We start from the raw sequence: 23,172 nt of genomic DNA on the forward strand, positions 1-23,172 counted from the left end.
CTTCAAATCTATGAAGTTCTGGCTGGACTCTGAATGTAAGTAGTTCATTTCTTTGCATGGAGATGGTGACAAATATCATATTCACCATTTATCACCATCACAGATTGAATGCAACTGCCATCCAAACATAAACTGACTTAGCTGCATTGCCATTTAATGCATGTGGTTCCAGACCCGTTTCCTGCCTTAAAAGCAACCTTTTTTAAGGCAATGAGATTGCAAGCTTATTGCACACAGTCACAGTAATTTTGATTGTACCTTGTTTTCCCCAGTGTGACTGCAGCATTAGGTAGCCAGGGTCTCATACAACACAAATCTAAAATAGCAATCTTGTCTCTCCTCTGCTCACCGTTTCACCACGTGTGCCACCTTTGCTCCCACTCCTCTCCGTGTGTCACAGTGAAACAAACACACGCAGAGCAGAGATGCTTTGTTTAGCTTTTGTACACAAGCCACTGTGGAGCTTTTGATGTATCCCATGACTTGCTTGATCTATCAGAACAGCACTCTGTATGTACTGTGGGACTTGCAGATTTTCAAAATAGCGAAACATACACCTGGATAGTGTGGACCAGTGTGGATCTCCCTCTATGCAAGCAAGGAGCAGAAGGATGAAGCAAGGATTAATTTGTATTTTCATGGATATATGGACGCTAAATGAGCCAAAGGTAAAAACCATTTAAACATTTAAAGGGATTATAACCTAATAAGAAAAAACCCTAGTAAATATGTAAATTTGATGAAGAGGAAAGTGTTTTTTAGACATTTAATCAATGCCATAATAGACTTTAAGTTCACAGACACTTAAACAATAGATTAAATGCATAAACTTGGAGCAAAAACCTCAACGTAGCAACAGGGAGCTGCATTTTTTTTTAATGACCGAATTGAGGTTTTAATTCTGAGTAATAGTACCATTCCACCATGTTACTAGGGTGAACAAAGTCTGTGTTAAAAAACAAAGCAGCTTCGAAAACATCGCACTTCATTCGTCAAAGGTTCCCCCGATGATTCATTGTGGCTGACATCAGTGACAGAAAAACCAGAGTGATGGAAATCTATTCAAATGTGGTGAGGCTCAATTTCCCCTTTCATGAGAGAACTGTGGATAATATGTTGGACCCAGACCAGTAGGGGGTAAAATAGCTTCATCAGTCTTTTCAAGTCAAAGTGAGGTGGAGGGAAACAAGTGAAACGCCGATGCATAACACTGACATTTTTTAATAGAATTCATTTATAACAAATGGAACTCGTGTCAGCAAAGAACTGGTTTTCGTACAGACTTCTTCCGCCACCAATGTAACCTAAGTAAGAAAATAAAAAGCACTCCTTTCATTCAGAGAAAGAAACATTTTACGCTAACAACTAATCAGAGGTAATTGTATGATCTTTTTAACAAGCCATTTTTTTCTTCTTTTTTTTTTTTACAATTTCATTATTTAATTTTCAGTCTATGCATCCAGACGAGAGATAGATAGAGAGAGCAGAGAACACAACGTTTATTTCTGTTAATGACACTCCAAGCTTGAATGGCAAAGCCACGAGAACAGATGGTTGGGGGGGACAGATTGTTCTGAAGTCATCTGCTGGAGTAACCATGGCATCAGAATGGATGCTCTTTTTGCCACAAACTTTTTTTTTTTGTCTTTTTCAAGAGTTGATACCATTTTGTGTTATTTACATACACACAAAGTGAACGTTTAAGGAGATTTTTTTTTCTTTTTATAGATGGGTTCAAGTAATATATTATTGGGTTTAGAATCAATAGGGCAGTGCATAGTACAAAGATAGAGAAAGTGCAAGTCTTCCTACCAGGCCAGCTTTGGCCGTTCTGCAACGTTTAACCATGCATATGAAAAACAAAAGAAAACAAATCGATAAAAAAAAGGGGAAAAAAACACAACGTGTTCTGAGATTAACATAATGTAACATTAGCCACCATGAGGTTAAATAATAGCACTTTTATATCTCAAAACTATGACAAAAGTAATCAGTTAAGCAGACACAAATATAACACATAGCTGCTTCAGTTAACAAGGGAAAGAAAGCACCTGGAATGCACATCCACAAAGCCATCAGAGAGGGTACTGAGAAGTTATAGATGCTGCTCCACATGAAGACTGAAACATAACCCAGCTAAACCCCCTGTCTCCAACTGCTGTGCCAGAAAAAAGAGAAGAAAAGGGGGGCTTGAAACACCGTTTAGGATTGTCAGGATAACATAAATGATGTTTTGTTTGCAGTTTGTATTTCTCTACATATAAAGTAAAAACCTAAGGCATGAAGAAGAAACCCTTCGGTGACGACCTGTGCACTGGGCTTTTTTTTTTTGGCCTGATCGTTTTTTATTTAAAATCTAAACAATGTTGGAAAATGTGACTGTAAATGGTAAAGAATCGGTTAACCTTAGGTTGGGCCTTAAGACATGATGGATATTATCCTGTTTAGTTCTGACGCCAGTCTCTTCCCTGTTTAAAACCTGTCTGGTAATTGTTCGCAATGTTGCCCGTTTTCTATAAAGGCCAGTAGACCAGTATACATGTAGTATATATAGATATATACTGTTTTCCTCTAATTCGCTAATTCGCTTCACAGCCACAATAAGGCCACTGAAAATGACACGTATGACCTTTGAAACGTTCTTATTTGCATATATATAATCTCATCATGTGACAAATGAATACTAAAGGTAAATAAACTGTACATTTACACTAAATGCCTCGATTACTCAAAGGATACATTGACATGTTAAATGAAACATTATAAAAACAGGCATAAATATAAGGCACTCTAAATGCAAAATGAAAGAAATGTCCTTACCACCGATCGCTTCGAAGAACCACAACAAAGTGACGTCTTTGTACCTTGCCCTATTGCGTGGAACGTGAGTGCGGCTGCGCGACCCCTCTGTCTCTGAATACAAAGTGTACGAGAGCTCGGAAAAAAAGGCCCTGACCGGCACCGGGGCGTTGCCACTCCCACGCCTCGCTCGCGGGGGGAAACGACAATGTCAATGAGTGAACAACATATCCACGTAAAACCCCTATCTAAACACACACATATTTATTGCACAAGAAAAGATGCACTGAATCAGAATACAGTTTTGTCCTACTGATGTGCATTCCAGTGAAAAATCTCTTCATTTCCCCCACAGCACACAAACTCTCAATTTAAAAGATTTCATAGATGATCCATATTTCATTTACATTTTCACTCATAAATTATGTACTTTATCAATATATTTAGAATGTTATTTACTTTAATATATATATATATATCTATGTATATATATTTATATATCTCACATATTTGACAATCTATACCATATATTTATATAGTCGTGTATGTCATCGAATTCATCAGGTTCTCTCTTATCATTGGAACATGGAAGAACTAAGATAATCGGTAGCAGCAACTTCATACTTTGCTCATCCCTGTTGATTCCACAAAGCCCCAGTTTATCTCATGGGAGTAATTAAGTTACCATGTAGGTGATCATGGACAGAAAAAACAAAACCAATAGAGGAAAAGAATCAATTGTTTTAGAAAAAAAACAACAGAAAAGTCAAGACCAAAAAATAACTCTTTAACAAAGTTACATTTTGGTTGTGTGAATTCTGTTCTGTGCACTAAGTGCAACAAAATGCGCGGGGGTAAAAAGAAAAAGCAAAGAGACCCTCTGCAAAACAGCACATACTGTACGTTAGAACAGTTCTACAGCTTTGAGAAAAAAATAATGAACCTTTACGTAAATACATTTTATCACTTTTTCCCCAAGCGATAAATTTGTGTAAAAAAAGGAAATTCACACAGTTCAAAAAAAGCACATCAGCTGTATAATAAAGTACTAAAAAACTAAATCAATAATTTGTATTTATTTCATAGATCATTTACCCTCTTCCCCAAAATTTAGATGATGAACATTGTGACAGAAAACGGGGCTATTTATTCATTGTTACTTTAAGTCTGTCCTGCTCTTGTGGACCAAGCATTGTCTTCTTTTGTGATGGGTTGTCTGTGTGTACTTGATTGTGAAACAGATTTTTTTTTCTTCTTTACAATGTGCATTGAGTTTTTTTTCCCTCCCCCGCAATACTGTGTTCTTCCGATGCCTCTCGTAATGGTTCATAATCACTGATGCATTTCTGACGATGTCATTATTGTTCATTTACTTTTTTGTTGTGTTGGTTTCGTTCAGTTTTATGAGCCCCAAAATGAATCCTTGAAGCAAGAGAAAAGGTAATTCCGTGTAATGCTTCAACAGTCAGGATTCCCTCACTCTGAGTCAAGGCGAGGTTTTTATCGGGGTTGGGGAAATACTTGGTCCTCCTGGGAATCATTTTTTTATTTTTTCGTTTTTTGACAAGTCATGTCGCACATCCAACATGTAATGAGTTGTTAGCAAGGAGTTAAGGAGTACTTTCTCAAGCAGGACTTTATGGCTCAGAAGAGAGGCTCACTGGGTTTTCTTTTTCCAAAGGGCCCTCTGCTTTTATCTTCCAATACTGGGTCTTTTACGTTGCATAGTGATCAAAGCTTCCCAAGTACTCCAAGCCAGCTCTGTAGCAGAACTGGTATTGATCCTGGAAACAAAGAAGAAAACATGGTTACATAGAATCATGTTCGCTACATTTTCCATTTCAGCCAACCAAGAAATTGTCTGCACTGTAGATGCAATTCATTTTTTCCAAAAATAAACACAAACTACATTCTCAAAGCTTGAAATTTGAAATGGAGAAGTGGAGAACTGGCAAAACTACTTTAATTCCACTACTAAATTAATCATAGTCTTTAACAGAGTGTCGCTTTAGTTCATCTGTTTGGCTAAAGAGGCTGCTTGGAATCTATCCAGACCTTTCAGGCAATTGGAGCTAACTATCAAATTAGTAACACAGTAGCTAGTTACAGTCAAACACCTATAGTACAGTATATAAGTTGGGCTTTTCCTAGAGTGTGAAAGTACGTCAATAACAAAGGATGGGGTTGGAGACAGCTCACCTCTGTCTGCACCATAGCTGGTCTTTGCGTCCGTAACATTTTCACTGTCTGAAAGATGTCTACTACGCCCTCATATCTCATTCGCTCCAAGACGATGCTGAGGGTGATGAAAACTCCGGTTCTACCGACGCCCGCGCTGTGGAAAAGAGATCAAGATGGCAAAGAGGTCAATGCTCATGGCCAGAACCTTAATGAACCTACAAGTAGTGTTTTTTTTCTCCCTGAATGGAAATTGCTAATTTCATCATAATTTATCCCCTAATGTGAATATGTTCTTGCACGTTTTTCCTTTTTTTTTTTACATTTTATTTGCCTTCTGAAAAGACAAAGATGGTTTGGTGCATTATCCTGGTTGGTCACTTACCTACAGTGGACCGAGATAGGGCCATCTTGGCCGAACTGCTCTTTTGTTTTATGTACTTGGCCGATGAAATCAATGAACCCCTCTCCTGATTTTGGCACTCCTTGTTCAGGCCAGTCTGTGAACTGAAACTGCCTTACTGTCCGTGACTGCCCATCCTGCGAGAGAAATAATGTAGAAAAACGGTCATGACAATGAGAATTGAAGCTAGGAATGGAGCTGAAGGTATTTTGCAGGTAGCCCAGTTCATTCCATGATCGTTGTTACTGTGCAATCGTGAAATCTTGAAGAAAGACGGTCGCGCAGATGCCAAGAGTAGAGCATCAGAGAAAACGTTTTGTTATTAAACAAGACTGTAATTTTACCTGAATGTATTTAACATGAACACTAAAGATGCTAATTCCTTTGATGTGCTACCCTTGACAGGGTGCTTGGAGAATCGACTTTGAGGATGTGCATTACTTAAGTGATGTTGTATCCCCTTGATAAGGAAAGCAATCCCATTGACGAGACAGTGTAACATAGTCTACAAAGAAGGGAGTCTGTGCCATTTATCTGTGTAAGCCTTTGATGGAATTAAAAACTCTGGCAGCTCAGTGCTGCCGGCACCACATTTGTTTTTTTTAAACACATTGACATGTGTCATAATTTCCATATATTTATATTTCTTCCCATGTTACACTTAAGGCCATAATGGTGTTGTAAACAAATATTTGATACAATGCCAAAACGGGAGCAAATTACTGCTGCTGCAAAAAAAAATCGAGTTAATTACAGTTCATCATCCAGCGTGTTCAACCCCATTAGTCAAATCTCCTTTCTTGGTAAATAAAATCATGTGATTAACAAATTGCATTATGGGATTTGAGACATTAAAATAACCTATTGTGTGCTCAAACACTCACTCGGTTCTTTCTAAATTGTCTACACCTGCACCTCTCTGTAATCCACTCAGTGTCCTCCATGACCCTTGGGTAGGTCACAACCCAGACGTGGAGAAACAATAGCACTCGTCTAAACTGTAAACAGCACTGATCTGAAGCAATACATTCCCACAACCTTTGATCTTTAAACCATGTTTTATGAAAGAGTGTCTGCTTACCCTGGCATCAGTCACTTTGAACTCTCTCAGGATATACTGGGGCATGTTATACTCGGCCATGGGGTCCACCACAAAGTACTGGTATCTGGCCGACCTTTCTGCTGGCCAGTACTGGTGGCACTTTTCCTGTGGGAAGTGAAAAATAGAATACCACAGTGAGCCACAACATTCTCTTCACAGACTAGCTTCATTGTGTTCGTTCCCAGAAATGTCTGTCTTTCAATTCACACTGTATCTGCTCTTTGAAAGCTTTTCTTCCCAGTTCCTGAATCTAAGTATAGCTGTTTTCACACATGCACTGCAGCCCTGAACTTTTTTCTTTAACCCGGCGGAGCTGCACGTGGGGACAAGATGCAGTCGGACCGGAAAATAACCTGTCTTTAACCTGCCGTCTCCCTAGCACCAAGTCTATATAATGTCTGTTTGGGTCAATATGAGAATGGCACAGGTAACAGCTGGGTCAGCACTGCTTGCCCCTGCGTCTCAGCTCCTACGTTCTCTAAACTTAAACCAAACAGAGTATTTCCTAGAGGAAAGCACTGCTAAAGTGGACTATACAGCTTACTGTATTTCATTTCTTTCAAAGATTGCCAGAAGAAAAGAATAGCAAAACAGTGTTTCCGTACCCTGCCCATTTCTCTAAGCTTGGTTAGCATTACAACAATAGTAGAGTTATGCTCCCAGAGCATCCTCCAAAAGTCCTCCGTGGTCTCTGCCAGTGGTCCCTGTGTTGCAATGTAGGCTTTCTGTTGCCTGCGGAAATGAATCACATGACAAAGGTGGGAAATAATCAGCGTGGACGCACATCTGAATGTTACATGGAACTACGTTTGCACTGACGTGAAGCCTTGTGTTGATTCACTTTCTGTTTAGTGCTTACCTGTACCCATCAATGAAACTGGCATTGATGTAGTCAGAGCCCTCAACTCCTCGAATGGGCTGTAGACACACTCGTGTGGACTCGTATGGCATTATGTTAACAAGGCGGTTCTTGAACTTGTTGCAGGGCAGATTGGCACTGATGAATCGTGATGTATGGGCTTTAGTGTTAGCTAAACGCTGCAGGGGAAAAAAGGAGGGAAAAAAAGAGATTCCCTTGAGTGTATGGGTATCAGGTAGGAACAATGGCATTCAGATGTTTCTGTATTTCCCCGGTGACAGATTGTGTTTGACAACAAAGGTATGTTGCGAGCGATAAAGATCTGAGCAGTCTAGCGAATTGCACACCTTGAAAGCGGTGAAAAAGAATCAAAAGTATAATATTCTGCACACAGCTGGGTCATGTAACCATAAAGTATGGAAATGGCATCAAAGTGATTATTATCACAGCTTGCCCTTTGCCCGTGTTATGATGAAAAGACAAGGAAATGGATACACCAGGAAGATTTAAGTAGTCAGAAGAGCAGTGTAATCTGACCTGTTTATAATCTCTTGGTTGAATCAGCATCCATCAAAGAGAATGAAAGTAGGCGCGTGACAAGCAAGGCAATAGCATATATACAGCAATGCTGGTGGAGCCTTTCATTGTAAATGCAGAGTATATTGCTCAAGTTCTTCTGGCAACTGCTCTGTGGTGGGGAAAACCTGTGTTTGCCGTTTTCATGTAAACCAAGACCCCTGTTTTTGAAGGAAATGGAGCTATGGAAGGGGGAGCCAGAAAGGGGGAAATTTATCCTATGTCATGTTACACAAGTGAGTCAACTAACTGGAATAGAGAGGAAACCACAGGCCCCTTGCTGTCTAGTGGGGCCTAATAGCGGCTGGAAAATAGTTTGGGAGTTGTATTGAGAATGGGAAAAAAATTACAATGACTCCTTGGTGTGAAGTGGGGTATGGAATGCCAGTGGGGTGCAGGTAAATTCTAAATACTTTCAAATAACTTCATCAGGTGTGGTTTGAAAATGTAATATACGATAAAACTGTCTTTAGCATTATTTCACTTAATCAGCCCTTGACCCAAGCCATTTTGCTCAGTGCTTATCCTTTGGTAAAGAGTTAAGATACCTTGAACTCAAGTTCCATGCCGGTGACATTCTCTCCACCCTCTATCTGGGTCAGTTTCTGGATGTAGGCGTATAGGTTTCTGGCGGGCACTTCGGTGGTGCCGCAGTTGACGGCCTCCTGGAGCGCGTCATGTATGAAGACATACTGGTCCTCTGTCTGCACCATGTAGTTGCGCTGGGCACGCATTAGCGTGACGTGCCCGTAGATATCCACGGTCTTCTCGTGCTTGATACGTTCAAGCATGGCATCAATCACGATGAAGCAACCTGTGCGTCCCACGCCGGCACTGGAGCCACAAAGGAGACAGAGATGGAAGGATGGAAGATGGTTATTCGTTTATGAAATAACGCTTTACACTTTATTCAGATGACAGAGTTTTATGGCAAACTCCCACCAGGGTCTATAACCTCATGTTTTTATGAGTTATATCATGCTGATGTTGGCATCACAAGCTTTTTATAAAACCGGGATAAAGCCACCATGACATCACCCACTGGTCTGCGGACTGGTTTTGAAACCTTGAAACATTTTGGCTGTCACCAGTTAGTTGTTAGAAACCATATGCCACAAGTCATGGGTCGATATGACTGACACACTCATTAGTGACATAAGCGCCTTGTCAATTACAAGATCTCCCCACCGCTAAATTATACTCTGGTTCATCACTTTTGAGACCAAATGTTTTTAAGCTAACATCATGCAGTACTAAATGACACTTGAAAACAGAAACTGACACCACAATTTCATCAAGCGCTTACAAAGTTATTAAACAGAAATTGACTGATATTGGATTTTTTTTAGCCCGATATTGGTATTTGGAAATTTAAAAACCCATTGCAAAAAAAGCCGATACTTTTTTTGTTTTAGTAGTTATTTATTTGTTTGTTTATGCTCTGCTAAGATCGCCTAGTCGTTGTGTCTGTGGCGTTCCAAAAACAAGCGCTGCCAAGTAAGAAATTGCATAGTGCCCTCTGGTGGAAAAACTGTGCAATGTCAACACTCATATTACGTTAGAGGAGTGTTTTTCTCCATGTCTACTTTAGTTTAGTTTTACTTAGTTAGCCTAGTTTTCATTTATCGGCTGTTATAAATGCCGATATTGACAGATGTTGCTGCTACTTGCTGAGTATTAAAGTGAGAAGCCAGGTGAATTTTTATCCAATGACGCATATGCAACTGGATTTAGAAAGAATGCAGATTTAAGTCATTTTGATCTGCATCAGCCCAGTGGAAGGAGAAGTGTCTTGTCCAAACAAGGACAGGGAGCTTGAATAAGTTCCCTTCTTCCGGTGATGAGGCCAAAAGGTAAACTCTCTTTGCCAAGTTTTCCACTGTAGGATGGACCATTTGGCTTGGAGTGTAATTAAATCTGAAGTGGCACTATGTGGAGAAGAGGGCCCAGTACTCACAGCCTTGAGCGAGCTCAACACTGGCTTTGCAATCCAGTCCTTCTCCTTTGGACCCCACCTGTACTCTTCAACCTATCGGGACTAATAACTTACGCAACAGCAACATTTAACCTTCATCTCGCAAATGAGAAAAGTGCTACTAGAACAAATGTGAACACAAATGTGGCTCCGGAGTCGCAAATTTGACGTGAACATTTTTTATTAATGTGTCGGGCAACTTCTGAGAAGTGCAGCTGACTACAATTAATGCCATTAGATTAGTACTGTGCACCTAAATGGAATAAGAGCTTTAGAAGAGGCACTGAAAGCCAGGTCTCCTCATTAAGATTCACACAGGTACAGGTGCATTAGTGAGCAAAATGCACATGTGAAAAAAAAAGACATCCTGCCAAAAACAAAAATGTTTTACTGTTTCACTTTGACCTCTCCTTGCAGGCCAGCTTGAGACACGCTCTATAGATGTAGCGCGTTGGCAGTCTGCTGACGAATGCTCACCCCTGCACATAACATGTTTTAATATTGCATGGTTCAGCACAAAGATGTTTTCTGATGACAATTTATTTACCGCGGGGCGACGGGGTGGTGTTAAATCTTGTTCGTTAACTCTCCTCCCACCTCCCGCAAAGCTCGGCATTGACGAGACAAGTCCTTGCACTTGGCACTCCAAAGTAAATAGGTTATTCAAATCATTAAGCTGACATGCCTACGAGGTGTGAACCATGCTCTTGTGCCTCCTCCTGATGAAGCATTTGTTTTTCATTTGCTCTGAGGAACAGGGAAAGGCTTGAGAAGGAAAACTCAAGAGGGAGTAAAGTCAGTCCCCGGGGGCCAAGTCTGGTTAATGTGCCATGCTGCACTGGAACTGTGCTGCAAATGGAATAAAGACACGTATGGGAGTCATTGGCTTTAACAAATGATCTGATGATCACTTTCAAAATGGCTGACATTGGCTGAATGAGACTGAACTTTTTATTTCTTTCCTGACAAAACTCTTCACACCTTTAGGGCGGAAGGGAAAAAGAGTCAGTATGAGTGAGTGAGAGAGAGAAGTGGGCTGCAAAGAAATGTGAAATGTGTCTCAGGGTTATTTGAAGAATGAATCACTTCCAGGTCTGAGAACACCTCAGCTCCTGGCCATGGGATATAGAAACAAGTCGAGATTTTTCCCTCTACCCCAGCTGTTTCCAATCTGAAGGCATTTTACAGTGCAGACTTGAATGTGGGAGAGTGATGACCTGCAAGAGAGTAAGTGACAGAGTGACAGCAGAGAGCTAGAGAGAAGGAGACGGAGGACGACGGGGAGCGCAAGGGCGATGAGAGCGAAGGCAGACTTGTTTTAGCTAGAGATTCTCCCCGTTTGTCTCATAAGCATCTGGAATTGCTATTAATTAAAAAAACAAGCAATGCTAGGAAAGTGTAATATTTCTTTATTGACAGGTGTGTGTGTGTGTGTAATCGGGGTGGGGTGAGACGGTGCAGAAAGCTGTCGGTACATTTGGCAGTTGAAGGAGAGCTGGCGTACTGACTGCACTAATGACCTGACACTGCCTTTTCAACCAGTCAAAACCAGCTGCTCTGGACGTCGATACACATTAAGTGTCAGACTAATATGCTTTCCAGGAGTTTAGGGAATAAGGGATGGGAAAGAAAGTTCAGCGTGAAATACAGCTGCAACGAGTCCTGTGAAGATAAAGCGTGAGCAGCAGTGAAAGCAATTACATATGTATTGTTAAAAAATCTCTGGCTGTCAGCTAACCTGTCACCATTTTGCTACTCTGCCTATAAAACATGCACACATAAAGCGCAGCTCACCAGGACTGCTGCATTGCTGTTAATGGGGTCGATAATCATTTCAGTCGCCTGCGTGCGCGAATACTTGGAAATGTGGAAAGTAAATCAGAAAGAAAAAGAACGCGTTGCTTACTCGGGGAGTATGGAAGGTTGGTCTTTTAAACACAACCCACTGGCTAGTGTTGACTGTCCATTGGGTTGGCTATAATCCAAACCATTTGTATAACTGTACTGGAATCACTGGGAGACACAGCTATAGCTTGAAGGAAAAGAGAGGACAAAGAAGCAACGTTGCTTAACCTAACAGCACCACTGACATTTCATTATGTCTTCAGTCTTTAACACTGGCTTCTCTATCCTCAAAGAATTACTAGCTTTAAAAACTAGTACTGGTATTAGAGTATGACTCCAACCAGATGTGGTGTGGAGGAAAAGCACTTCTACACTGAGCGTTATAAGTCTCTGACCACATGAATGCCTCTGGGTGCAGTTAGGTGTGGACTGTTTTGTTTTCGCCACGCCCTGCGGCTGTAACACCTCGTCACAACTGCACAGCCTGTGGTCACCACTAGTAGGCAACGCTGACAAAGTTGGTTGCCTGGTTTTTTACTATGAAAACTAGAAGCTTTTCAAGGCAAGCCTCAGACTTGTGCTAACGATACAGCAATTGCAGTTTGTTATATGGCCACTTGAGGCTTGCCCTAAAAATCAGCCATTTATTATTGACCCCACAGATGTTGTAAAACATGGATGTAGCCACTAAGTCTTTGCGACCTCTGCAAACAGTATCCTTCTGATTTGATGGCCTCATTCATTCAATTTGGGCCATACTGAATAAAAAATAAAGTCTGTTTGGCAAATCTTGGTCATACCATGTTTCAAAATAAGGGAATTGGCTGTGGTCGAAAAAGCACCCTCATTGGCTAACGACTTGTCAATCACAAGCCATTAAGCAATAAGTGTGTTGTTTCACAGACAGACCCAACATCACTTGTCACATCTGGGGGGTTTTGTAACCAAGATGGCGGCGGCACAGCTCAAGGCTTTAAAACTGGAAAGCAGTGGGAGACTTCATGGTAGCTATGTGCACCTTTTAAACTTCTGAAATTACTTTCAAATTAGTTTGAATATATATACAGTTGCTTATTTATATAAATTACTATGACATTTATAAAAATTAATCTTTCCATTGAACTTTTTTTGTGATTTTCTCCCTTCTATGGAGCTAAAAGAGGCCACCTAAACACATGAAATATCAATGGAAAGTCCAGGATGTCCTTTATTTAGGACATCAGGACTTTGTGTGGTAGCTCAAATAAGTCAAAAGATACAGACCATAAACAAATGTCCATTACAGAGGACATAAATGAATAGGCTGGTTCTCAGGAGGATATTTATATCACACATTGGCCCTAAAATTTTGCATATGAGCGGGTAGCATTAGCGATTTATAGCCAACAGCCTGTGTTGTTTCTGGTTTTTGAATAAAGATTTCTTGGAAATGCATCACTTTCTCTTGTATTTTGATTAGAGTGAAGTTTTAAAATTGGATGGACCCCATTTGGTTCTCTGGTTTTTGGGTGTGCCACAGTACTCTGACACTGGGAATCTTTACAGCATGGTAAAAAAGGAGGAAGGAAATGGTTTGGCTGTTACTTGTAACTGTGAGTTGTTCTTAAAGTTTTCCTTCTGAGGCACTGGGAGAGGCCAGAGATCACTGTGACATTTAATCATGTCCTTTTGACCTCTTCTGAGACCTCACAATGCCTGACTAGCCCTTTAGCTACAAGAGCAAAACAGCCCCTGACCTATGGGTTACTGAAAACAGCAGGAACTAGGAAAGCAAGAGGCACGCTATAATATCCCCGGAAGAAAATTCCTCTAGTCTTACCTTGTGACAAGTGTTCGCTCGGCAGTGGAAAACAGATGATGTATTTTGATTGATACTCTTAAATACTCCTGCGGGGGATGCATTAGCCACCCACTAAACCCATATTAATGATGTTTCATAAGCAAGCGCGACAAAAAAAAGTGTTCCCTGTAGTGGACATTTCTTAGCCTAACTGCTTTATACAACAGAGGTATAGCTTACGAGCATGAATGCATTTTGCAGCGTCTGTATGGATTCATCTAGAATCCGAGAATGTGAGCGACAGGAGGAGAGAGAAACGTGCTTCTAATTAGCGACTCGTGAGGGAGGAAATCCTGTGCAGTTGATTTTTAAAAGTTCTAAACCCTCTCATTTAAGCTCCTATTCATTCCCTTACACAAAAATAAATAAAAAAAATCAAAAGACCTTGATTGCTTGTTTTTTATGCCTTTATGGTCTTTACATAAGGCGCCTGAGCACATGCAAGCTGATTTTTTTTTGGGGTGCACCAACTAATCAGTCGACTGCTCCGTAGACTGCTCCATGCTGTCAGTTGTGGATATTTTTACCCCAAGGCTTTTATTTTGGCCTCTTTTCATGTGCGTAAACAGCCTCAGGAAAACAAAAACCTGCACAAACTAAAGGAGAAAATATATCTTTTTTAAAGTATATCTGCTAAACTGCTTTTTTTCTTTTTTAGTGAGTGAAAAAATGTATTGGAAGTAAGTAAATATAAAAGATAGCTCTATTTAAAACTGTAAAAAAGAAAGTTAGCTTTATAGGATTTGAAGCTGGGGCATGACTGTATCTGATAGGGTGCCAGAGGAATTAAAAACTCCCATCTGCACAGTGACATTAATTCCTGCATTCTGCTTCACTGTAAAAAAAGAGAAAAAAGTCAGGGTTTTCAATTGGAAGCGATTCACCAACTAGCACTAATTAACTTCAGCATGTGGTAATTCTAATTCTTCAGTAATCCCCCTACCCTTTTTGTCGCTTTCTGACAAAAGTTTATATCTGTTACACTCGCTATCGCTGCTTCTTAATTTCGACTCCCCCCCCTCCTCTTTCTGTCACTTTTCTTTTTCTTCTTCTGTGCAGCGCCTCTGATGACTTCCTGAGTTAAGGGAAGCCAGAAGTCTGTGTTATATCTTTGTGCTCTCTGCTGGGAGTCTGGCCTCTTATGTCGCTGAGGGAAGTGAAGTTGGCATGAAAGTTATTTGTTTCAGATGCAATAACCCAGGGGATGAGCCAAGGACTTGTGGGCTGCAGATGCGCGACATGTTAGCGGTGTAGCGAGGAAGACGTCAGGTCTGCGCGTAGCTTTGTGTCACCGCGTGGGAGGAAGTGTTTAAGTTTGCTGAGGGCAATGACACCAGTACACTTTGTTCTGCGATGTTGAAAACACCTTCTGATTTAAAGTGCTTTCTGTGAAAGCTGGTGGGCTGGATTATTTTCTTTATTTTGGGCTTTTCAGATGGGAGGAACAACAGTTTACATCCTATCAAACAGTCGTCCTTTCACTGATAGTTCATGTCTAATTTCTCTTTCAAGTGTTAGTCCAAAAAGAACTCAAACGTACACCTCTAAATAACCAAGAATATGTTGTGTTTTTGCCATATGTATTCATATATTCATTACAGCAAATGGAGAGAAGAAAATCAATTTCATGCTTCAGGATGTTTTTGCGAAGCCATGTTGTTTTTTACCTGCAGTGTACCACCATGGGCCCTGCATCTGGAGGATTGCAGGCTTTCACCCGTCTCAGGAAGGCCAGGAATGGAGTGGGGTGCTCGGGTACCCCGTGGTCTGGCCAGGCTGTGAACTGGAACTGCCTCACCTCCCTCTTCTCACTGGAGCCATTCTGAATGTTAACACGGAGAAAAGCTCAGTGACCGAACACAGATTACATCAAATGATTTGACCTGCAGATGCTGCGAGGTAGATCTGCGCAATACTGCAAATCCTGGTATCGATCTGATACCAAGTAAAAATAGGGCCAGTATTGCAGATATCAATGTTAATAGCAATACTCATACTTTTAAGTTACAAAGGCAACTTATGTAGAGCAGTGTGTCATGACATATGAGATGACACCTTTTAAAACTGTGTTTTTTAGCCCTGGAATGTAAATGTGCTGGTCTCTAAAGCACTTTGGGTCAGCGTCTGTTGTTTAATTGTGCTATAAGCTATAAATAAAATAAGGAATTTAGAGGACAGAAGCAAAGTATCCTGTTACACTAGTATTGATCTGACACCAACATCAATGCTATATTTGCATAGATCTTCCCTCTACTGTGAGGTTTAAAGTGCTACTATACAGCATACAACAGAAATACTCACTTTAAAGAGTGCAAATGTCCTGACACAGTATGTGGCCAGCTCTACCGTGTCCAGCAGGGTCACTTGGATTAGACCGTATGTCTCTGTCCCTCTTGTAGGCCAGTACTGGTCACACTTTACCTGTAGTGGAGAGAAATATCGCATTAGGCGAGGAGTCAATAAAACCTTTATGTATTTGGTGTTTGTTCACAAAGCATGAAGGCTCTTTACAGCAATTCTCTGCATCTGAGTTACACACTCAGTACAAGTGCACCGAGTCAAATAAAGGCCAAATAAATGCCCAAATTCCCTTTATTCTTGCTGACTAGGTTTGATTTTCTAATCAATGAAATAGCTTGAGATATTTGTAGTGAACCAACAGGGCTATTAATTGTCCTGACGTACTCCATAATTACAAAGGTAAGCACGGTGTCCACTCATATTATCGTCTCAGCTTTATTGCTATTTGAGTGTACTCTTGTTTCACAGTAAACGGCCAATAAAACATTGTATTGCAATACTGCTTAGCTGACAAAGAGAAGAACTATTGGCTTTGGGGAAAGGAAAAGCTGGGTTCTAGTGAAACTGTTTTTCTTCAGATTGCCCCCTAGCACTGATGTGGTTTTCGGACACATGCTTCACCAGCTGTAGCTGTAGGATTTTCTGCCACTGATTAATATTACAATTGAACAGCACTCTGGAATAATCAGGTTTTTAACCAGCCGCTAATTCAATTTCCCAAGCATCTGTTATAACATTAACACAAAGCGCAATGAAGTGTCTGTGACACCGGGAGTAATGTAATGATTCATAATATTGTTTACTTGCAAATAGTCGAGCTTTAGATATGCAAAACATACAAAGGCAGCATGAGTGTATGATTTGACTGATTAATATGAAAGACGCGCACTTTTAGCAGCAACAAAAGAACAATATTTGCAACAAATGTCAAACAATATAGGCAGATTTTGAGGGTGGGGGTGGTCTCCCAGCAAACAGCATAGTAATGTGCTTACATAGCACTGCTTCTATAGGCCAATGCAGACACCTGGGCTCTTATTTGCTTTGCAGATTGTGTGAATGCTGAGTGAAACCCGCTCTCTCGATTGAGTCCACACTCCTGTTAACACTAGAACGGGCTCTTAAAAAGAGGCACAGAAGTGTGAAGGTCAGTAGCTGATGGAGTCCAAGGAAGCTTTCATATGCTCAGTCAAATATGGCAAGACGTTTGGGGTAGGGGGAGGGGGGATAATAGCTTTTGACTGTGTCAACCTTAAAGAACTAGTGTGTACTGCGGGGAGATGTGGCTTTACGGTCTGTCTTTTTTTTTTTTTACCACGGATTGTAATCCGGCGCCTTAAGCAGTATGAGGCCGATGAAGTAAGTCTGGATACTAATCAGTCAGGACTGTAAGACAAGAGTGTGTGTGTGGATCGAGGATATCAGTGGGTAACAGACACTGCTTGGCTGCTTCTTGTAGTGAATAAATACATGAAAACTGTCCCAGAGGAGACAGGACAGTGTCCCAATTAACATTATCCCTGCCAGTGATGAAATATTCCTGCAATCAGGGATTCCAGTGCATCAGTGGTTAAAATCTACCAGTGAGCTGCTTCTTTTTATATATGTGGAGCTAAAATATTCTGGGAAGCCTTAAATGATTGATGATTCATGAGTCACTAGCAAAACAATTCTCTGGTGGGAAAAATGTTAAACAGTGTCACAAAAAAAGTTTATAGATGCTGATGAAAGAATATCGGTGAACTCTAGCACAGGCTTTAAAAATGATTCTTAAAGCTTTACCCTGGACCGCTCTTCTAGTTTGGTCATCATGACGATGGTGGCACTCCTCTGCTCCCAGATCATCCTCCAGAAGTCCCCAAACGTCTCGGGTAAAGAACCCTGGGTGGCGATGTAGGCGTTCTGCTTCCTGTAGCCATCGATGTAGTTGGAATTAATGTAGTCACTGCCAGGGATACCTGTAAAAAAGTTTACAGTTGGTGAAAATGGATTAAAATTTCAACTTTTGTTTTGTTTGTCAAGCTCGATGTGAGGCAGACCTTAAATGTCACACAACAGTGGCATTTGTGGCTAGGTAAATTGGTCCAGGCCTTTACTATCCCTACAGTTTACTGGAGGTAATTCTCCCCCACACAGTGTTCGCACAATGCCACGTTATCGTCCGTGGGTCCTAAATTTATGCCAGTAAAGCCACTGTTGTTTTGTATTAAAAAAAAAAAAAAGCACAGCAGTCAGTTTTGGAACCAGTGTTACAGCCCAAAAGGATTTGTATTTGCTATCAACAACACATTTAAATCAACAGCTCCACCCCCCACCCCACCCCCCACCCCTCACCCCCATATGTGCAACTGAGTTACAGATAAAGCTCGGTCCCTAGAAGTCTATCACCTCACGCGGAGAAAAACAAACCAACAAAAAACTCGCAAAACAATTTCCCCCCACCGCTCCTCACTCCTCCTTTCCTTTGCTTATATTAAATGAAAGGCACAGCAGCCTTTTCGAATCCAGGGGAAAGAGACAGAGCTGACAGCTAGTCAATGCTTTAGGACTGGCAGTTTAGGGGCTTCGTGCACACATGGTCGACCAAGATAAGTCTCATCTGCATGGGCGCCACGTCTCAGAGAATCCCCTCACTCCAACCGCTTCCTCTCCCCCCCCACCATCTCTCTCAGACTCCCTTTTACTCCCAGGTAACTTATTCAACAGAAAAAAAGGGATAGAAAATGGAATGTGAACACATTCAAAAACCCACACACATTATTTTTATTTATTTTTTCCCCAAAACTGTCCACCGCCCGCTCATTTTGCTGTTGAAGCTGTCCACGCAGCCAGGCGGTTGTGCATTTCTGTGATGGACAAGGGATAAGTACAATTAAGCCCAGTGTGTATTCAATTTGAAAAAGGGGGGGGGGGGGGAGAAAAAGCAAAAAAGGAGACATCACTGTGGTTTAATGAGAATGAAGCAAGTGTTTTAATGCACATTTGCAAATGGATTTTGCCTTTGTGCTTTCTGTCAGTCAGGATTTGTCTAAATTCGACCATTTTCTCTGTAAATAGTAAGAAAAAAACATTGCCACTGTGTTGTTCCGGCACTCAGTCGTCAGGGAAAGGCAAAGTAATCTCAGAGAGCTTTTAAAGTACAACACTGTAATTACTGTATTAATGAGGAATAGTCACTACCAGTCGTGGTATAGTCAAGTTCAAACAGGTTAACGCGTATAACGTTTCCGTTAAATTTCGATTCCCGAGCTTGCTTATTATAGAACGTGTGCGTCCGGAGAAGTTTAAAGTTCCACTTTATTTTCTTAATAAACGACCTCTTTGTCGGTCAGGCGGCGACGAAATCAAGAGCAGAGTATTTTTTATTACTTGCGACAGCTTCCGCGCTTGAAATGGAGAACTAGTGAGCTCATTCATAACTTTGCTGTTGCGAAATAACAGAGCTGATGGGAAATGCAGCGTAGATCTTTTAGTTAAATTAACTTTCCAATTTTACATTTTTATTCAGTTACATGTACAAATACCTGACACGAAGTCACACAGTCGTCTCGGTTTGAATTAACACCGGTGCCTCCTCGCAGTGGCTGCACTGACAAATATGATCAAACTCACTAAAAGACTTAAATTAAAGGTAATTCCTGTACTTTATCTACATATTTTAAAAATATGGTTTCACGAGCACGCAATGACACTACTATGGAGTAAACACGACTTTCGGGTGTGATCTAAAACTTTTCTAAAACGCTAAAGTGAAAGGAAGAAAAAGTTTTAGGTTCCAGTTTAATCTTGCGAGTGTATGCTATGTACGGTCAGGCGGACTATGGTAGAGTCAGCGAAAGTGGAGCAAATTCAGTGATGTCACCGCAATTGAAGGGCCGCCTGTTTGCCAAAGATTCGGTTGATCCGTCCCCCCACATCAGTGAATTCCGTCTTCAGACTCTGATGTGAAATCCCAAATCCCTTTTATTCAAAGAACTCAATCAAAGTAAACAATAGACACATTGCTTGCCGAAAGGCTTTGTTTAAGCTTTAGCAAGAATAGAGGAAGTCCCTCATGTCCCCCTGGCTGCGAACTACTCACTTTTCGCAGCACAAAGTCTCCAATGTGGTTGTACAGATGTGTTTATACGTCTGGCTAATGGAGCTCCATCAGTGCTCAAGCTGTGTGCTGTTTCTGAGAGACTTGCGAAAAGAAGTGTGGGTGTGGGGGGGCTCTATAAGGCTGTTTCTATCTGTTGTTGTCACATTATCCATTTACTAATTTGTTTATTTGCCTTCGCCCCCCGAGAGCAGTTCAGTGGAAATGCTTAATTAATAGCTGTATGTGAAGTTGTGTTTAATCCAATAAAGTGGTGAAGGAGTCGGCACTTAACTGTCCATTTCAAAATGTGCTTTCATTCATTAGAAACTCGTGAGCAACGCGTCTTTAATGTAGTGAGCAGCGTACTGGTGGGGCTCAAATCGAGCCTGTAATGGGCTCAAGTTCGACTCTGAAAGTACAAAATCATGAATGAGTCCTTTCTGTATAACTCTGCACTAAATCAGCACCAGCAATCTTGTGGGTTGTTGTGAGTTTGTCGAGTTCGACTAGGTTAAAAAAGGCACAAAAAAAGTCACGCTTGTGTGTGTATGCTGGATTCAGCGTGTAAATTCTGCTTAAAAACAGGCCTCGGCTTAATGCAAAATGTAACCTTGAAGTGTAATAAAGCAGCAAAGAAACAAATGCCGGTGAAACACACTTGTATCCCTAACTGTGGGTCATTGTTTGGTTTCATTTGAATGCTTGCTTCAGCATTTTAAGACAGAAGTGCCTTTTTCTTTCTTTCTTTCTTTCTTTCTTTCTTTCTTTCTTTCTTTCTTTCTTTCTCCCGAGGCCATTTTTTTCCCTTTTCTTTGCAAGCACCTGGGGTATCAAAACAAATAAGCAGGCTGCCATGCTCGTGAAGGAATATCATTTAAAAGTACAGTCTGGTTGCACTCCCGATGTCCCAAAGATGAGGCTGCACCGGCTATCTGCAGAATCGATACAGCAGTTAGGAGCGAGGATGTATGTGGGCGACATACCGTCAATAGCTGAGAGCAAGACCCTGGAGTGGTCGTAGGCTATCACGTTGGCATATCTGTTCTTTGGTTTGTTGACCTCTAGGTTGGAGTGCTCCCATGTGAACTGCTGGCCAGGGTCGATGGACTGTAAGAGAGAAGATATTTGTTTTGTGACTGCAGTGAAACTATTTGGCTCCGTTTAGCACGTAAAACGAGATTGAATTTCACTCTTTGGCGATTCCTAGCGCGTGTTGTCAGAATGCCCACTGTAAAAATGCATTTCACCTCACAACGAGTGAAAATGAAAATCATATCTATTACATTATACGGGTCTTTAAATAAACCGCTTTAAGAGTGTGCTTGGGACTCGAGGTCACGTCTGGTGCTGTTGTTAGACCGGGGATGCTGAAAGGTTGAAGGTTTTAACATCGTGTGTGGAACAGACTTTATTCCAGTGCGTACAGTACAACACCCACTCTGCATACACAAAGATGTGAAGTTGGTGAGTCCATAGATCAGTCTTACCCACACATTTAATCTCCCATACTTGATTTGGGTACTACTACCCAATAGCTTTTTTAGAAAGTGGGGCATCTACACACACTGGACACAAAGTTCACTCTTTTGCTGCGCAAATGTTAAAACAGAAATGTGGGAAAACATTTTGTAAGGGCGCATTTGCCATGAATGTGAATTCCCCACTTCTCAGAACTATTTGAACTATGTGTTGGTTTTGGCATGAAATAACCTCTAGATATAAAAGATTAGATTAACAAAAAAATGCATTTTGAATTGGTCACAGAGGAAATTGCCTGTGTTCACATCAGCTTTTCTTATTTGATTAGCAGGATTTTATGGCTCATAGTAGCGCGCTACACTTGAGACTAGTTCAGTTTTGATATCCAGACCCTCCTTCAGATTTGTTAAGCAGGGCTTGATAACGGTCCCCCGTTGCAGAGAAATAAACTATAAAATGTAATATCACAAAGGGAAAACATAAAGACGTGATAGATAGAGTTTCATTTCGCATTAACAGGAAAATATTGTTCCTGTGCTATTAATGATTTTTGGGTTTTTTTGAGTTAATCTCCAGTGAAGGCGACGGAAGACCAAGTGCAAAATAGCAAACTATGAGAATGATCGTACTTTTTTTGATCATCTGTATGATCAATAAGATCAAAATCTGGCATTTTGGTGCAATTTATTGCTCATAGTTTCTTTATCTTTAACAAGTATAAACATATAAGCAGTTTAGGGTTAAACAAGTATTACACGGATGATGCAGAGGTGTGTATGATTAACTTGGTGTTTTCATTTATTTTACATTTAAGCCCAATGGGAATTTATTTTAAGACAAAGAACTGCAGACAAAGAAATCTTAAGAGTTCTTTGTCTGCAGAAATCACCTAAGCAGAAATATGTGGGAGACAAACCGCAGGCTTAGCCTGATATTTTATCAAAATATGTTGAAACAGTGGGCTGCAACATTGCTCATAATAGGAATCTTTATTTCATTGTGCTCGCAAAATTGCTTTCCACTGCTCTCGAGTAAGCACTATGAAATTGGAATTCAATGTACTTAAGCTGCAATAATGATTGGGCAGCTTGGCAGGCACCCATACAGTGACCTCATAGATTTTGGAGTTGTTGAAGGACCTGCAGAGAGAAATTGGCAGAGAAAAGGTGACGGTTCATATTTTGTACAGAAAGCGCCTCTTGCTTGCGTGTATTTTGAGGTACCATGAGTGTTCTGCCAGTGTAATTTCATCTACATGGCAATACGCAGGTAAGGGAACCGAAGGCCTGATTGCATGACACTTGTTCATTAATGCACTTTTATCCTGATGATTGTCGTGGTCAGTATGCATAGGTGACAGTAGTTACTGAACCATAGGTGTTAATGTTTAGATGGGAGTGTTTCCCATAGCATTGATACATGCACATATACAAGGAGACACACAGCTATGGCTTCTATTAACATGTTCTCATCATTAACTTTGTTTAGCCATTTCTCTGCAAATACGTTCATTGTTACGTACTTAATTGTGGCCTGCTATGCTCCACAGTCTGACTCCAACTACAACGTATAAACTAGCGATGGTAGTCCATGCTGCTCTGTAACCTCGGTGATCTTGGTGGAGTCGCACATGAGCCAGTTTTCCATGACTCCATGTTCTGGTGAGAGTAGCTCTGCAGCTCACAGCAGAGCCGAGCCAGCACTGCTAGCTGCAGTCCAAAACAGTGGAGTTGG

At 40.9% G+C, this 23,172-nt stretch overlaps 1 protein-coding gene across 31 annotated transcripts in view; it reads right to left on the minus strand.

Annotated features, from left to right (window-relative positions):
- Window positions 1-2,335: 2,335 nt before the first annotated feature.
- LOC146521797 (receptor-type tyrosine-protein phosphatase delta-like) overlaps window positions 2,336-23,172 on the minus strand; it is a 422,277-nt gene continuing 401,440 nt past the window's right edge. For all 31 annotated transcript variants that reach the window (XM_085143970.1, XM_085143979.1, XM_085144116.1 and 28 more), the window contains 11 exons: window positions 20,943-21,066; window positions 17,661-17,836; window positions 15,879-15,998; window positions 15,245-15,399; window positions 8,466-8,751; window positions 7,342-7,520; window positions 7,088-7,214; window positions 6,462-6,587; window positions 5,363-5,517; window positions 4,999-5,134; window positions 2,336-4,583 (listed from right to left, as the gene is read on the minus strand). In XM_085143970.1, the coding sequence (XP_085000096.1) occupies window positions 4,515-4,583; window positions 4,999-5,134; window positions 5,363-5,517; window positions 6,462-6,587; window positions 7,088-7,214; window positions 7,342-7,520; window positions 8,466-8,751; window positions 15,245-15,399; window positions 15,879-15,998; window positions 17,661-17,836; window positions 20,943-21,066 (1,653 nt within the window). In that variant the 3' untranslated portion in view covers window positions 2,336-4,514. The remainder of the gene's footprint in view (window positions 4,584-4,998; window positions 5,135-5,362; window positions 5,518-6,461; window positions 6,588-7,087; window positions 7,215-7,341; window positions 7,521-8,465; window positions 8,752-15,244; window positions 15,400-15,878; window positions 15,999-17,660; window positions 17,837-20,942; window positions 21,067-23,172) is intronic.

The sequence above is a fragment of the Neolamprologus multifasciatus genome, chromosome 3 (genome assembly GCF_963576455.1).
Source record: "Neolamprologus multifasciatus chromosome 3, fNeoMul1.2, whole genome shotgun sequence".
Classification (NCBI taxonomy): Eukaryota; Metazoa; Chordata; class Actinopteri; order Cichliformes; family Cichlidae; genus Neolamprologus; species Neolamprologus multifasciatus.